Source organism: Grampus griseus, assembly GCF_964374135.1.
Source record: "Grampus griseus genome assembly, chromosome: 5".
NCBI lineage: Eukaryota > Metazoa > Chordata > Mammalia > Artiodactyla > Delphinidae > Grampus > Grampus griseus.
Genome location: NC_138998.1, coordinates 135,597,158 through 135,614,714, shown reverse-complemented (window position 1 = coordinate 135,614,714; position 17,557 = coordinate 135,597,158). Strand labels below are relative to the sequence as shown.

The 17,557-nt window shown below is 36.9% G+C and overlaps 1 protein-coding gene across 4 annotated transcripts in view; it reads right to left on the bottom strand.

The window, feature by feature from the left end:
* Nucleotides 1-17,557, bottom strand: part of TTC3 (tetratricopeptide repeat domain 3) — a 141,034-nt gene that overhangs the window by 39,350 nt on the left and 84,127 nt on the right. For all 4 annotated transcript variants that reach the window (XM_082654211.1, XM_082654214.1, XM_082654213.1 and 1 more), the window contains 6 exons: nucleotides 17,364-17,410; nucleotides 16,326-16,382; nucleotides 15,243-15,316; nucleotides 7,559-7,723; nucleotides 1,357-2,404; nucleotides 374-439 (listed from right to left, as the gene is read on the bottom strand). In XM_082654211.1, coding sequence (XP_082510337.1) covers nucleotides 374-439; nucleotides 1,357-2,404; nucleotides 7,559-7,723; nucleotides 15,243-15,316; nucleotides 16,326-16,382; nucleotides 17,364-17,410 — 1,457 coding nt within the window. The remainder of the gene's footprint in view (nucleotides 1-373; nucleotides 440-1,356; nucleotides 2,405-7,558; nucleotides 7,724-15,242; nucleotides 15,317-16,325; nucleotides 16,383-17,363; nucleotides 17,411-17,557) is intronic.

The following is a 17,557-nucleotide window of genomic DNA, read 5'->3' as shown; positions in this document are numbered from 1 at the left end:
CACAGTAATTATATTAATAGATTTTCTAATTGAATCATTCTTCAAGTGGTGAAAGTTTTTATAATAATTTCTGTATTATTCATGTGAATAAGCTTTTATTTATAAATTAATACAGGCTCATTATACCAGTTAAAACAATAAAGCTGTTATACTTCACAATCAGTAAGCTAGAAAAAACTTACCCTTTCCTCTGCCTCCCCTTCCCAAATTCAAACAATAAAAACAAAACAATAATTTTTTGGTATGTTCTAAAGCTTATTCTATGTTTTGTATGGAATAACTGGCTTCAAAATAGTTCTAAGTTCGTCATTCCCATCTAGTTAAAAGTAAAGAAAATTAAACCTTTAAACAGTTTAATATGATTTTGACTCACCTGTTGTGCCTCAAAAGGATCATACGGCTCAGTATTGACTTCTTGATGCATTATATTCCGAGACACCTTTGGGGCAAAACAAATACATTCAGTCTATCTCAACTGCACTAGTAAAATAAATCCATCATGTAATAACATTTTGAAACGTGCCCATAACTTTTTCAAGGTTTTTTTGGCCACTTTAGATAATGTTCTATGCTTTCTACAAATATTTGTAACAGGAAAAAGTGATCATTTATAATTAGTAAAAGTGAAAATGATTTGGGTTCATTACTGTTAACATAATTCTTCAAAGTTTTCTAGAAAGCAAAAAACTTAATGAGTAGGAGGATAACCAATAAGGATTTAATGAATTCATGCCTGATGAAGTTAACTACAGAGAAACCTTAGCTTATTCTCATGCTTGTCAGGAAGGAACTTTTATTCACATCTCTCTTGTTTCTCTCCATCTGGTTGTGTCTTTTAACTCCCTCACTCCTCCCCTGGTTTGGTAGGAGAACTGGGCACGTGTAGCCCAGACTCTTCCTTTTTTCTTTTTCTTGGGAGCTGCCCATGCAGAAAGCATGTTCTCCCCTTCCTTCTCCATGCACTATGTCTTAGGGGCAGGCACCCAAGTTAGGAGGCCTTCTAGTCCAGCACTGCTGTAACTAGGTGGGGAAGCTGGTATGTCATGGGCTTCACTCTTAGGACATGCACTCTCTACAGAAACAGCCACATCTTCCTGCCATACTTTTATTAATTATCAAGGTGATGTTTTGGCTCCATCTGCTGGTTCCACTATCTTATTTCTCAACTGGTGCAAAACTTGGATAGGAAGGATGTTATTTACCAAACCCAAAAATTCCTTCTGGCATTACCTGTCACGCCCTACAAAAGGGTTCATAAAGTCCATCATTTTAAAGAATTTTAGTAAATATAATGGCAATGAAAAATGAGGAAAATTTAACTTTAGTATTAAGAAGGCTTTCTATTTTCAGTCTTACCTGTACAGCAACCATTTGTGTATGTGGAATATCTGTTACTTCATCGGTGCTTTCTGGATTTACTTCCTGCTTGGCAGAATTTCCACAGTGGTCATCATTTCTGTTAGACTCACTTTGGGCTGTATCAGCACCATCCGTGATGCACTGTGACTTTACTGGTATTTCCAAAGATTCCTGAAGGATTTGTGTTTCAGAGGCAATCTGGTTACCAGGGGCATTCTCAGCACTGAAATGATGGCCCTCAAAACGCACTTCTGTTATGTCACTGGCTACAAAAGACGGCACCACTGGTATTGATCTTTGCAGCTGATATTCAGAAGAAACTCTGGCCAGAGGTGCATAAATGCTATACTGGGGCAAAGTCGGTAACACATTTATAAACGCTGGTGGTGTCTGGGTCATGTCAAATCCCCGAAAGGGAAGATACGTACAGTATCCTGTGACCAACTGGGGTTGAGTCCAATAGGTTGGTTTCACATCCTCTGTAACTGGTTTGGGAGAATTAGAGGAGACATGTTTGTGACTTGTCTCCTCGGAGACTGGTTTGGGAGAATCAGAAGACACCCCTTTGGGCTTCTCATCCTCAGAAACTGATTTGGAAGAATTATCGGAAATTAGTTTCGGCTTCACAGCTTCACAAGGTGACTGGGGAGAATTAGCAGATGTAAGGTGGGGCTTCACATCCTCAGAAGCTGGTGCTGAAGATAAGTCAGACACTGGTTTGGATTTCACATCTGGTTTAAATTCCCTAGCAGTTGGATTCAGCGGTAGTTTAACTCGTAAATACTCTCCTGTTTTCGAAATTTCTTCTACTTTTGTCTTAATGTTTTTCTTCTTTCTCTTTTTCTTAAGCCGTAACGCAACTTTCTTCAATGCAATACAGTTGTCAATCACAACAAAACGAGGACATCCCAGGAGAAAAGATTTCAAACCACCTGCTTTTTCTAGTATCTGTCGAGTTTCTTCTGGGAAAAACTCATATTCTTCAGAAAACATCTTGTTACTCATGTCCAAGGGACCATGTTCCTCTAACAACTGAGAGAAATAACTTGGAAAAAATTTACATAAGTTATTATAAGGAAGTACTTGTACATGTTTATCTGAAAAAAATATTTCCCAAAATTTCTCCCAAAGCAAAATACTACTTCACTTCTAACTGATCTTGACATCTCCCCAACAAATATGTTACACTCATATTAAATCTGAGAAAGGCTAACTGTAATCAATGATACTATAAATAAAATTTTGTTTACCCCTCAGAAAATAATCCTTTAAAAAATTTTGGGGAAAAAAGCTAAAGGAGATTAAAAAGTTATTTTTATAAGTTTCAGTTACATAATTATTCACTATATTTTAAAAAACAATGAAAATCAAAGAAACTTATTCAAGAAAAATAACAAGGCTATCAATAACAAGAACATCAAATGAAAAAAGGAAATCAAATTTCAAAAAAATCCTATTGGAATTTACATATAGTAAATCTATTAACATTTCTCTGTTTAGGAATATACAATGATTCAGAATTACTGAAATCAATCAGGTCTGATCAATAAACCACCACAGTGCAGGATCAGATCCACAGTAATGGGGCCAATCCCTTAACCTGCCTCCATCTGTGGACTGGGTTTGTTCACTCCAGTTCTGGGGCCATGTTCTTTTGCCATTCTTGTGCCAGGCTCAAAGAGGCTTCCTCTCCCATTTGAATTTGGTATTCAGTCTGTAACAGTGGCACAACTAGCAAGAAAGACACATACCAAGTACACTAAGAAGGCTTTGTCAAGAGCAAAAACCTCCAAAGGAACATTCTTAGCAAATTAAAGCTAACCAGGAAGATAACTTATTCAGGAGGAAGGTAAAAACAGTACTTCTTTGAAGCAAAAGAAAACCACTTTATGTGCAGATGCTGCTGCACATAAATGCACAGGACAATTACAAGTGATTAACCCCTATTCAAAGCAACTGCTACACTGAAACATAAAGACCAAAAGCCACTTCTCTTTGTCTGCACTGCTGATCTAAATACTTAAAAGCCGTCAGTCTCTTTTAAAGTGTTTTTTGATAAACATTTTCCCCTTAGAATAAGCTCTGCAATAGAAACTCCCCTACATACATGTTGTTTTGCAAGGTAACACGTTAAATATGCGTTTGCCTTAAGATTCTAATCAAACTTCATTTTTAATGAGAAATCTCTAAAAGCAGAAACTGTTGAGGGAGGGTAATAAGGTAAAAAGAAGCAAATCACTGTAGCCTCAGGAACAGTAACCCTTGCTGAGGGTTCTGGCCAATTGGTATAAATAACACTGACCCCACAATCTGTCCCAAGAGAGACCTTTCCAGTTGGTGTTTAGCTGCCACAAGCAACAGCAGATAATTCATCAGTGGTGTTATGTGTATTTACTTTTTGCTCTCCGTGATGAATACTAAAGAGAATCATTAAAAAATAAAGCTTTTCTACCTGCATTAAAATACTTAAATCCAAAATGGGATCACTAAAGAACAGAGACCAAAGGAAAGAAAACCATTACCAGTAATTTAGCAGAGAGCTTTTCAAGAGTTTGCAACATGAATGATGATATAGATATGGTGATGATTATTGAGTAACTAATAGAAGTCAGATTCCTGAAGAATACTTAAGGATACAAAAAAATGCTCACCATGCATTTTTAGGTGAAAAGGGCAAATGACAAAGCTGAGTGTAGAGTTAAATAACAGCTTATAAAGTCCAAAGCATATATTTCATACATATAAACATTTTAAAAGCCTGGGGACTTCCCTGGTCCAGTGGTTGAGACTCCACACTTCCACTGCAAGGGGCATGGGTTTGAGCCCTGGTCGGGGAACTAAGATCCTGCATGCCGCACGGTGCGGCCAAAAAAATAAAATAAAAAGTCTGAAAGGATACACACCTTTTTTTTTTGAAGAAATAGAGCCTCCATGTTTTTTCCACTGGCTAAATAGCAATGAATTTTTCATACATTCAAACAGAACAAAATTTAATTCAACAAAGAAAAATAGCATTATAACCACATTGTGAATAAAATTTTTATAGTGATTGTTATTTGAAATGCAACACAAAATGAACTTTAACTCTATTTATATGCTTTTCTAGCCTTGAAAAATAGTTTCTGTAGATAAACATGGGGCCCAAGATAGCACAAATATGATTTCTTCATAATCCAGGCTCTAATAGGGATAGTGTTCTTGCACTTCAGAACCTGAGGCAGACTGGCCATGCTGTGCTTGACGGAAGTGACAAAAATAATAATAAAGTTAATTTTACCACAGATAACAATAGTTGCTATATTACATACATGTACATGTTTTCATATTTTAAGGAACCTCCATACTGTTTTCCATAGTGACTATACCAATTTACCTTCCCATCAACAGTGAACAAGGGTTCCCTTTTCTCCACATCCTTGCCAACACTTATTTCTAGTCTTTTTGATAAAAGCTATTCTAACAGGTATGAGATGGAGATGATAGCTTATTGTGTGTTTATTTTTAAACTGAAGTACAGTTGACTTAAAATATTGTGTTAGTTTCAGGTTTTACAGCAAAGTGATTCATTTATATTTTTTTTTTCAGGTTACTTTCCATTGTAGGTTATTACATTATTGTGTTTTTGATTTGCATTTCCCTAATGATTAATGATGCAGAACATCTTTTCATGTACCTGTTGGCCATCTGTATGTCTTCTTTGGGAAAATGGCTATTCAGGTCTTCTGCCCATTTTTTAATTGGACTGTTTGGTTCTTTTGCTATCGAGTTGTATCAGTACTTCATACATTTTGGATATTAGCCCCTTATCAAATATATGATTTTCAAATTATTTTCCCATTTGCAAATATGTGTATGTATATTTTCATAATTCAGTGATGATCGTTAGTGTCTTAAATGGTCCTTAATGGACTGTCACGTGCTAGTGCATGTCACTGTCAGAACAGGGGCAAGGGATAGGAATGGGAAAAATATTTCCAAAGGCATTCCCATCCTACTATTCTGGTTGTGCCCCTTTGAAAAATCACTGTTTTCTACATGCTCATGATTCCTTTTTTTTTAAAGAAATAGATTAAAAGATGAGGACCCAGTTCCCTCTTTCCTGGAAGAGAGCATGACAAGTAAGCAAGAACCACATTTTCTTTTTGGTAGGCAAAGACTGATAGGGAGAAAAAACCCGATTCTTATTGCACAAAGTCATTTTTATTTGCAATACAGTGATTCAACCAATGATCAATTTTGCGCTCCTGCTACTTGTAAGCTGCGTGATAGAACTACATTTTCTACTTTTTCTGAAATCTTCCCCAGTGCTTAACCTTAAGTGGTTAATAAATCTTGACTAATTAACACTACTAAAGAGGTGTTAGGAAAAACTGAATGTAGAATGCCACCTACTGAAATTTATTATGCTTCAACTATGTGTATCATAAAATGTTAGAATAAGGTGGAGGTCACTGAAAAAAAAATCAGTCCAACCCCCTACTTTAAACTGAAATACTTACATCAAGAAAAAGTTAACAGCAGTTATCATAGTATTCTTGACTTCTTATCTAATATGTTTCTACTCTACACTCTTTTCATATACAATAATTTTATTTTTCTTTCTCTTACCCATTGGCCACTAAAAAAATCATTCTTAAGCCAATCATTACGTTTACTTTTGAAAATTCAAGGAAAGAATTATGTTTTGAGGTATGAATTCCTGTAACTTCTTGACTTTCTCCTATTATAAGATATAAATTCTATCTCAAAATACACAAACAAATCAGCCTATTGGGTTCTCATAAAGTTATTAAATTTCTTCCCACTTATAGTGGTAATAAATTCTTTAAGAAGCAAGCTCCTGGAAACTACAGTTTAGCTTCAGTTTTGGATGCCTGAAGCAAAGTCCAGCATGTTTTAAGAAATACTGGTGTAGTTTTATAGCTGATTCCAGGTTGTCAACCAGTTCTCTGAGAGTTTGATTTGCTCAGCACTTCAACTCTGAAGAAAAACTACGAAAAGGGATCCAAGAGGATATAACAAGACTGAATAGGAACAATGCAACTGAGAAAAAGAGAAGTAACAATAACCAAATTATAGATGAGTGATGGGTTTTCCAGGAGTTCATTTTTTTAAATTAATTTTTATTGGAGTATAGTTGCTTTACAATGTTGTGTTAGTTTCTACTGTACAACAAAGTGAATCAGCTATATGTATACATATATCCCCTCTTTTCTGAGACAGGAGTTTGCTTTCAAATTAATTTTCTGTTGCAGATCTTTGCCCCTCAACTTCTTTTCCTAAGGAAGGCATCATGCACAACTTATTAATGCCAAGCTAAAAAAAAAAAGGCAAACGTTTCCTAGATTTTTCTGAACTCTTTTCTCCACTACTGTATCCACCCCACAAAGACTTGACTTTAGTGTTAATTTCTCTTTTCTTTTTTTTTGGCCATGTCCTGTGGCATACAGGATCTTAGTTCCCCGACCAGGGATCGAACCCATGCCCCCTGCAGTAGATGTGCTGAATCATGGACCGCCAGGGAAGTCCCCTAGTGTTAATTTCACATTCATATTTTCAATCCAAAAGTAACTGAGCCCAAAGTTTCTTTAAAGGAAAAGTCTGTTTCTCTTTACTTAGATAAATGTCTGGAAGTCAAGTTTTCAATTCAATAAAGAGATACAGGGTTCTATATGTGTTCTATACCATCACAACTGGACAACTATCTCAGCAGAAGTAATAACCAGATCCTGGTATCCCTTCCCCATTAAAGGGCAGTACTTCACCAAGCTACATTAATTGTCACTAAACTTAGGAGATGCCAAACAACTGCATCAACATAAGGACAATGAGATCAAATAATTACACTATTCCTTGTCAAATGTATATACTTTGGAATTCATGATAAAAGATTACGGCTGGAAACTGTTTATCATTCCCATCAGGACATACCAGGACAGTTCTGGAAATAGACAGAATCTACATCAGCAGCTCAAACTGACCAAACTAATAATCATTAGGATTCTAAATGTAATAGTTAAAAATCTTCAATTAACTCTGTGTAATACATGACAGAAGCCATAGAAACACTCTTCTTCCCCAGAGTTTGTGAGCCAATCAGTGATTCCTTTAATAAACATAAAGGGACACAAAGTAAACAACTTAAGATCTTTAACTGGCAGCCTCAGTATAATAGTTGTAGGAATGTTAAACTACTTACTCATATAGAGTTGAACATTTTTGTTTTGGGTTAATGTCCCACAGCTTCTTGTTACGGACAACGTATCCATTACTGTGCTGTCCATACAGGGCTTCAAATTCCTCTACGTCGTGACGAAGATGGTCAGGCACTACAAATGGGCCCGCAGAATCTGAATTGCGTTTGCTGATTAAAAAAAAAAAACCACAATTTTGTGAGTAATTAACTTTCAGGTGGCCCAGAGTAACATTTAAATTGAAACAAAGATAGCAACATATTACTCAACTTCAGGATGCAAAAAAACACTACCAGAGAATTTAATGCAGAACAGTTACCTTTCCACAATTACAGTCAAGAGATACCTGACTACTGAGTAACGTACGAGATACGTGACTACTGAACAAGGTACAAGATATCTGACTACTAGGTAAGGTACAAGATACCTAAGTACTTTTAATTACTTACTCTTGCTACCAAGAGGAAATATTTTTTAAATTCTGGTTTTAAAAAAAATCAATGTTGCACTAATTGTAACCTGTTAAAGAGAAAAATGACAGAGTTTATTATAACTGCTATCAATTTAAGTTAAGGTGAGATTGAGACTGGTAAAAGGTACTTAAATAAAAAGATTTTTTAAAAAAACAGTATAAGATTCTAACACTCTAAAAAGATATCATAGTTTGAGTGTGGGCTCTACACCAGACTGCTGATTTACATTCTGGCTCTGCTATGTACAAGCTTTGTGTCCTTGGACACTCAACTACACTGTGCCTGAGCTTCCTTATCTGTAAACTGAATATAATACTACTACTTATCTCCTAGAAAAAAGAGCGGATTAAATGAGTTATACATAAAAAGCTCTTAAAATAGTGCCTGGTACATAAGTGCTATCAAAATATAGGCTACTATTATTTTAACTTAAAACAATCCCTCCATTCAAAGAATCCATGGAAATGTACAAAGCCAACTGTTACTACAACTCAGTTAAGAAACGTGGGGGGGCTTCCCTGGTGGCACAGTGGTAGAGAGTCCGCCTGCCGATGCAGGAGACACGGGTTTGTGCCCCGGTTCGGGAAGATCCTGCATGCTGCGGAGCGGCTGGGCCCGTGAGCCATGGCCGCCGAGCCTGCGCGTCCGGAGCCTGTGCTCCGCAACGGGAGAGGCCACAACAGTGAGAGAGGCCCGAGTACCGCAAAAAGAAAAAAAAAAGAAACGTGGGGGAAGAGAGAGATTGGTTCAAGATGGCGGAGTAGAGGAACGTGCGCTCACTCCCTCTTGCAAGAGCACCAGAATCACAACTAACTGCTGAACAATAATCGAGAGTAAGACACTGGAACTCACCAAAAAAGACACCCCACATCCAAAGACAAAGGAGAAGCCACAAGGAGACAGTAGGAGGGGCGCAATCACAATATAATCAAATCCCATAACTGCTGGGTGGGTGACTCACAAACTGGAGAACACTTATACCACAGAAGTCCACCCACTGGACTGAAGGTTCTGAGCCCCACGTCAGGCTTCCCATCCTGGGGGTCTGGCAATGGGAGGAGGAATTCCTAGAGAATCAGACTTTGAGGCTGGCAGGATTTGATTATAGGACTTCGACAGGACTCAGGGAAACAGAAACTCCACTCTTGGAGGGCACACACAAAGTACTGTGCGCATCGGGACCCAGGGGAAGGAGAACTGACCCATAGGAGACTGAACCAGACCTACCTGCTGGTGTTGGAGGGTCTCCTGCAGAAGCCGGGGGTGGCTGTGGCTCACCATGGGGACAAGGACACTGGCAGCAGAAGTTCTGGGAAGTACTCCTTGGCATGAGCCCTCCCAGAGTCTGTCATTAGCCCCACCAAAGAGCCCGGGTAGGCTCCAGTGTTGCATCGCCTCAGGCCAAAAAACTAACAGGAAGGGAAGCCAGCTCCACCCATCACCAGACAGGCAGATTAAAGTTTTGCCGAGCTCTGCCCACCAGAGCAACACCCGGCTCTACCCATCACCAGTCCCTCCCATCAGGAAGCTAGCACAAGCCTCTTAGATAGCCTCATCCACCAGAGGGCAGACAGCAGAAGCAAGAACTACAACCCTGCAGCCTGTGGAACAAAAACCACATTCACAGAAAGATAGACAAGATGAAAAGGCAGAGGGCTATGTGCCAGATGAAGGAACAAGATAAAACCCCAGAAAACAGCTAAATGAAGTGGAGACAGGCGACCTTCCAGAAAAGGAATTCAGAATAACGACAGTGAAGATGATCCACGACCTCAGAAAAAGAATGGAGGCAAGATTGAGAAGATGCAAGAAATGTTTAACAAAGACCCAGAAGAATTAAAGAACAAACACCTAGAGGAATTAAAGGACAAACAAACAGAAATGAACAATACAATAACTGAAATGAAAAATACACTAGAAGGAATCAACAGCGGAATAACTGAGGCAGAACAATGGATAAGTGACCTGGAAGACAGAATGGTGGAATTAACTGCCACGGAACAGAATAAAGAAGAATGAATGAAAAGAAATGAAGACAGCCTAAGAGACCTCTGGGACAACATTAAATGCAACAACATTCACATTAGAGGGGTTCCAGAAGGAGAAGAGAGAGAAAGCACCTGAGAAAATATCTGAAGAGATTACAGTTGAAAACATCCCTAACATGGGAAAGGAAATAGCCACCCAAGTCCAGGAAGACAGAGAGTCCCAGGCAGGATAAACCCAAGAAGAAACACGCCGAGACACACAGTAATCAAATTGACAAAAATTAAAGACAAAGAAAAATTCTTGAGAGCACCAAGGGAAAAACGACAAATAACATACAAGGGAACTCCCAATAAGGTTAACAGCTGATTTCTCAGCCAAAACTCTACAAGCCAGAAGGGAGTGGCATGGTATATTAAAAATGATGAAAGGGAAGAACCTACAACCAAGACTATTCTACCCAGCAAGGATCTCATTCAGATTCCATGGAGAAATCAAAAGCTTTACAGACAAGCAAAAGCTGAGAGAATCCACCAAACCAGCTCTACAACAAATGCTAAAGGAACTTCTCTAAGTGGGAAACACAAGAGAAGAAAAGGACCTACAAAAACAAACCCATACCAATTAAGAAAATGGTAATAGGAACATACATATTGAGAATTACCTTAAACGTGAATGGATTAAATGCTCCAACCAAAAGACACAGGCTTGCTGAATGGATACAAAAACAAGACCCATATTACATGCTGTCTACAAGAGACCCACTTCAGACCTAGGGACACATACAGACTGAAAGTGGGGATGGAAAAAGATATTCCATGCAAATGGAAATCAAAAGAAAGCTGGAGTAACAATACTCATCAGATAAAATAGACTTTAAAATAAAGAATGTTACAAGAGACAAGGAAGGACACTACATAATGATCAAGGGATCAATCCAAGAAGAAGATATAACAATTATAAATATATACGCACCCAACATAGGAGCACCTCAATACATGAGGCAACTGCTAACAACTATAAAAGAGGAAATCGACTGTAACACAATAATAGTGGGGGACTTTAACACCTCACTTACAGCAATGGACAGATCATCCAAACAGAAGATTAATAAGGAAACACAAGCTTTAAATGACACAACAGACCAGAGAGATTTAATTGATAATTGATATTTATAGGACACTTCATCCAAAAACAGATTACATTTTCTTCTCAAGTGCACATGGAACATTCTCCAGGATAGAACACACCTTGGGTCACAAATCAAGCCTCAGTAAATTTAAGAAAACTGAAATCATATCAAGCATCTTTTCTGACCACAATGCTATGAGATTACAAATCAATTACAGGGGAAAAAAATGTAAAAAACACAAACACATGGAGGCTAAACAATATGTTAATAAGTAACCAAGAGATCACTGGAGAAATGAAAGAGGAAATCAGAAAATACCTAGAGACAAATGACAACGAAAACACGATGATCCAAAACCAATGAGAGGCAGCAAAAGCAGTTCTAAGAGGGAAGTCTACAGCAACACAATCCTAACTCAAGAAACAACAAATATCTCAAATAAACAATCTAACCTTAAACCTAAAAGAACTAGAGAAAGAAGAACAAACAAACCCCAAAGTTAGTATAAGAAATCATAAAGATCAGAGCAGAAATAAATGAAATAGAAACAAAGAAAACAATAGCAAAGATCAATAAAACTAAAAGATGGTTCTTTGAGAAGATAAACAAAATTGATAAACCATTAGCCAGACTCATCAAGAAAAAGAGGCAGAGGACTCAAATCATTAAAATTAGAAATGAAAAAGGAGAAGTTACAACGGACACCACAGAAGTACAAAGCATCCAAACAGACTACTACAAGCAACTCCATGCCAATAAAATGGACAACCTGGAAGAAATGGAGCAATTCTAAGAAAGGTATCACCTTCCAAGACTGAACCAGGAAGAAATAGAAAATATGGACAGACCAATCACAAGTAATGAAATTGAAACTGTGATTAAAAATCTTCCAACAAACAAAAGACCAGGACCAGATGGCTTCACAGGTGAATTCTATCAAACATTTAGAGAACAGCTAACACCCACCCTTCTCTAACTCTTCCAAAAAATTGCAGAGGAAGGAACACTCCCAAACTCATTCCATGAGGGCACCATCACCCTGATAAGAAAACCAAAGATACTACAAAAAAAGAAAATTACAGACCAAGAGCATTGATGAATACAGATGCAAAAATCCTCAACAGAATACTAGCAAACAGAATCCAACAACATATTAAAAGGATCATACACCATGATCAAGTGGGATTATCCCAGAGATGCAAGGATTCTTCAATATATGCAAATCAATCAATGTGATACACCATATTAACAAACTGAAGAAGAAAAACCATATGATCACCTCAATAGACACATAAAAAACTTCTGACAAAATTTAACACCCATTTATGATAAAAACTCTCCAGAAAGCAGGCATAGAGGGAACCTACCTCAACATCATAAAGGCCATATATGACAAACCCACAGCAAACACCATTCTCAATGGTGAAAAACTGAAAGCATTTCCTCTAAGATCAGGAAAAAGACAAGGATGTCCACTCTCGCCATGATTATTCAACATAGTTTTGGAAGTCCTAGCCAGGGCAATCAGAGAAGAAAAAGAAATAAAAGGAATACAAATTGGAAAAGAAGAAGTAAAACTGTCACTGTTTGCAGATGGCATGATACTATAAATAGAGAATCCTAAAGATGCCACCAGAAAACTACTAGAGCTAATCAATGAATTTGGTAAAGTTGCAGGATACAAAATTAATGCACAGAAATCTCTTGCATTCCAATACACTAATGATGAAAAATCTGAAAGAGAAATTAAGGAAAGACTCCCATTTGCCACTGCAACAAAAAGAATGAAATACCTAGGAATAAACCTACCTAGGGAGACAAAAGACCTGTATGCAGAAAACTATAAGACACTGATGAAAGAAATTAAAGATGATACAAACAGATGGAGAGATATACCATGTTCTTAGACTGGAAGAATCAGTATTGTGAAAATGACTACACTACCCAAAGCAATCTGCAGATTCAATGCAATCCCTATCAAATTACCAATGGCATTTTTTACAGAACTAGAACAAAAAATCTTAAAATTTGTATGGAGACACAAAAGGCCCCGAATAGCCAAAGCAGTCTTGAGGGAAAAAAAAGGAGCTGGAGGAATCAGACTTCCTGACTTCAGACTACAGTACAAAGCTACAGTAATCAAGACAATATGGTACTGGCACAAAAACAGACATATAGATCAATGGAACAGGATAGAAAGCCCAAAGATAAACCCATGCACCTATGGTTAACTAATCCATGACAAAGGAGGCAAGGATATACACTGCAGAAAAGACAGTCTCTTCAATAAGTGGTGCTGGGAAAACTGGCCAGCTACATGTAAAAGAATGAAATTAGAACACTCCCTAACACCATACACAAAAATAAACTCAAAATGGGTTCGAGACCTAAATGTAAGACTGGACACTATAAAACTCTTAGAGGAAAACATAGGAAGAACACTCTGATGTAAATCACAGCAAGATCTTTTTTGATCCACCTCCTAGAGTAACGGAAAGAAAAACAAAAATAAACAAATGGGACCCAATGAAACTTAAAAGCCTTTGCAAAGCAAAGGAAACTACAAACAAGACGAAAAGACAATCCTCAGAATGGGAGAAAGTACTGGCAAACGAATCAATGGACAAAGGATTAATCTCCAAAGTACATGAACAGCTCATACAGCTCAATATTAAAAAAACAAACAACCCAATCCAAAAATTGGCAGAAGACCTAAATAGACAGGTCTCCGAAGAAGACATACAGACAGCCAAGAAGCAAATGCAAAGCTGCTCAACAACACTAATTATTAGAGAAATGCAAATCAAAACTACAATGAGGTTATCACCTCACACCAGTAAGAATGGGCATCATCAAAAAATCTACAAACAGCAAATGCTGGAGAGGGTGTGGAGAAAAGGGAACCCTCTTGCACTGTTGGTAGGAATGTAAATTGGTACAGCCACTATGGAGAACAGTATGGAGGTTCCTTAAAAAACTAAAAATAGAACTACCATACGACCCAGCAATCCCACTACTGGGCATATGCCCAGAGAAAACCATAATTCAAAAAGACACATGCACCCCAATGTTCACTGCAGCACTATTTACAATAGCCAGGTCATGGAAGCAACCTAAATGCCCATCGACAGATAAATGGATAACGAAGATGCTGCACGTATATACAATGGAATATTACTCAGCCATAAAAACGAGCAAACTTGGGTCATTTGTAGAGACGTGGATGGATCCAGAGACTGTCATACAGAGTGAAGTAAGTCGGAAAGAGAAAAACAAATATCGTATATTAATGCATATATGTGGAACCTAGAAAAATGGTACAGATGAACCGGTTTGCAGGGCAGAAACTGAGACACAGATGTAGAGAACAAACAAGTATGGACACCAAGGGGGTAAAGTGGCAGGGTGGTGGTGGTGTGATGAATTGGGAGATTGGGATTGACATGTATACACTAATATGTATAAAATGGGTAACTAATAAGAACCTGCTGTATAAAAAAATAAGTAACATAAAATTCAAAAAAAAGTGGATAGTAATAATATAACTTAAAAATAAATTAATTTAATTTAATTTAAAAAAAAAAGAAATGTGAGGGAAAAAAATTTTGTGGGTTTTTGGTCCATATAGGAATATGATATAAAAAGGTCACTGCTTCTCACTAGTTTTATTTCTTTTGTCTATTTGTCTCTTGAAAACTCAGTTTCAACAACCAGCTACCACTGGAAATCACTAACATCTAAGGTTAAACCACAACATCATTTATAGCCTCCAAAACATCTTCCTAGTAATTATCAACAGGACATTCTCTTCACTGGACATTTTAAAGAATATTTTCTAGGATCTTCCCACAGTATCTTGCACAGAGTAGGTTCTCAAACTTATCAAATGAAGGTCATCAGCCCTGTGATTTTAACGCAGTTCATATGAATTCTTAACACTGACAGGCCACACTATAAATTCAACCATGAGGGGTCACATCAGGTTGTCATTAATAGATGCACATCTTTAGAGAAGTTAGGGAAATAAAACACAAGTTTAAAGTACATTAATACCACTTTTAAGTTCAAATAAAGCAAAAATTTTCAGACTGTACTTACTTATGGTCTTCACCTGAAGTGACAGTCTCATTATTTGGTGCGACTGCAGTGGTTCCAGACCCAACTAACATAGGCTGGTTTAAAAGACAGAAAAATGACAAGGATTTTCCACCTTAAAATTACCACTAAAACTGATGAATGCTTACATAAATAAATATGCATACAAACTGCCAATATATATGACTGATCTAAATTTTCTTGTGAACAGGAACATACAGGAATAAAACTTTCAACAGCCAAAAATAGGCCCAAATTAACATTTAGGTAGCTTCTAACGCTCTAAAATTTTTTTAATTATCACTGTTTAAACTCTCATTTTAGATAAACTAAAGACATATAGTCAAAGATAAAAAGTTTTATTGGAACTTATAAGCTGCTCTCATCCTCCCCTAATATTTGTTCACTTTTTCAACCCCTGCCCCCTATTTGATCCCCCAAATACATGAGAGCCACGAAGAACCCATCGTAAGATTTAAAAATAATGCCCTAGTTATCTCATGTGCCTGAAGCAGAGCTTTAGGTGAGAGGAAGGAAGGGAGCCTTTCAATTCTGAGATTCTGTCATGATGATTAGTATTCAGTATCTTTATTTTGAATGTTTTAGATAATAATTCTATTAGTTATTAATAATAGGTATCACGTCTTGTCATACAGATAATGACACTAAGTAAGGCACACGGAAGTCAAATAACTTGCCCAAGGTCGCACAGATAATAAAAATAATAACAATTGGTAGAACCAAGATAAGAACCCAGGTCTGCCTGATGCCAAAGCGGCCTTGGTCACATTGCTCTATGACCAGCCATACAAAGTCCTACATTATGACAATGATTTCACTAGGAAATATCTAGAAAATAAAAAGGACAATAAAGAGTCTCTTTCAAGAATTACTTATATATGACATGAACCTTAAACTTCCTCAATATGTAGAAGACTGCCAAAACATCTTTAGACAAAAGCCTAGAAATTCTTTCTCTACAAAATACTTCAAAATATCCCAAGAATTGGTTAATTCTTATTTGTATTTATTTATATATTCAATTAATTATTTTGGACAAGAATCAATACAGAAAATACTCCATACCTTTGAATCTTTTGGCTTCTTTTTCTTGCCTTTGTTTTTTATCTTGGTAGAATTAAACTAAAACATAAAAATTATTGAACATTCATATAACAGCATTATGAAGCTGCCATATATTATAAAGATACCATACTGATTTTCACAGACTAGTCCTAAGCTGAAGTACATGAAATGTTTAACAAAAATTAACACTATAGTGTGTTAAGCCCTAGTGTTTTGATTTATAATAGAAAATAAGAAGAAGTTAAATGATGCCTAATGCTATAACTAAAATTAAATTGTTCCAATCTAACATGTTGTACCCATTTTAAACAAGGTTTATGTCATTTCAAGGAATTAATCAGACTTATTACGTAATTCCAGTTATATGCTGATCATATTTTAATGATTTTCCTTTTACTAAACCAAACTCAACATTCTACAGCTGGCCAGACACCAGGGCACAAACAATGAATGCAGAAGAAGCATTTACTTCCCATGGGCTATGTCAGCTGTGTTTCTACAGTTAGCCAGACAGTGTCTAACAGAGTAGGCTAAGACAAAGTTTCAAGTATAGATGACTTGATCCTAAAAATCAGTAAACAAGTATCTTTCTGACTGAAAACTGCCACAAACTACTAAGGAAGACAACTCTGGAATTATTTTAACTTAAGCTCAATTGTAAGCCACTCAAAGCAAAGTCCATTTGTTTTCCTTACAGAACAAAACATTGCAATTTTAATCATTACAGATAACGTTTCATTTTTATGCCAGCAGATGACTCAAGAACTCCTTTCCTATATCTATGATTAACATTTATTAGTTGTGAAAACTTATGGACATTGTCTAATTTAAACTTCAGAGTGTGCTGACTGTTGTTCCAATTCCAAGAGGAAGATTGGGATTAACTTTCTAAGGAAATCGTACACGTTATCCAGAAGTCCTCAAGATTTGGTTCTGGAGCGCCTCTTGTGATGTAAACAAACACTGGCCTGGATCCTCCTCTCTTCCTTTGGCTGACATGAATTAGAACGTAACATTGAAAGTGATCAAATAACTTACTGGCATATCACCACTGTCCTGTTTCCTTAATACAGTGCAGCGGCTGTCTGTAAGAAGATACAGATGGTTTTGTGAGGAAACAAAATGTTTATATTGCCATAGGATACACTAAAGCCTTAAAGAAAACCACCCCAGATACTACTAACATCCACTATGTTCTACTCCTTATTTGGCTTTGACATAAGTTTAGCTTA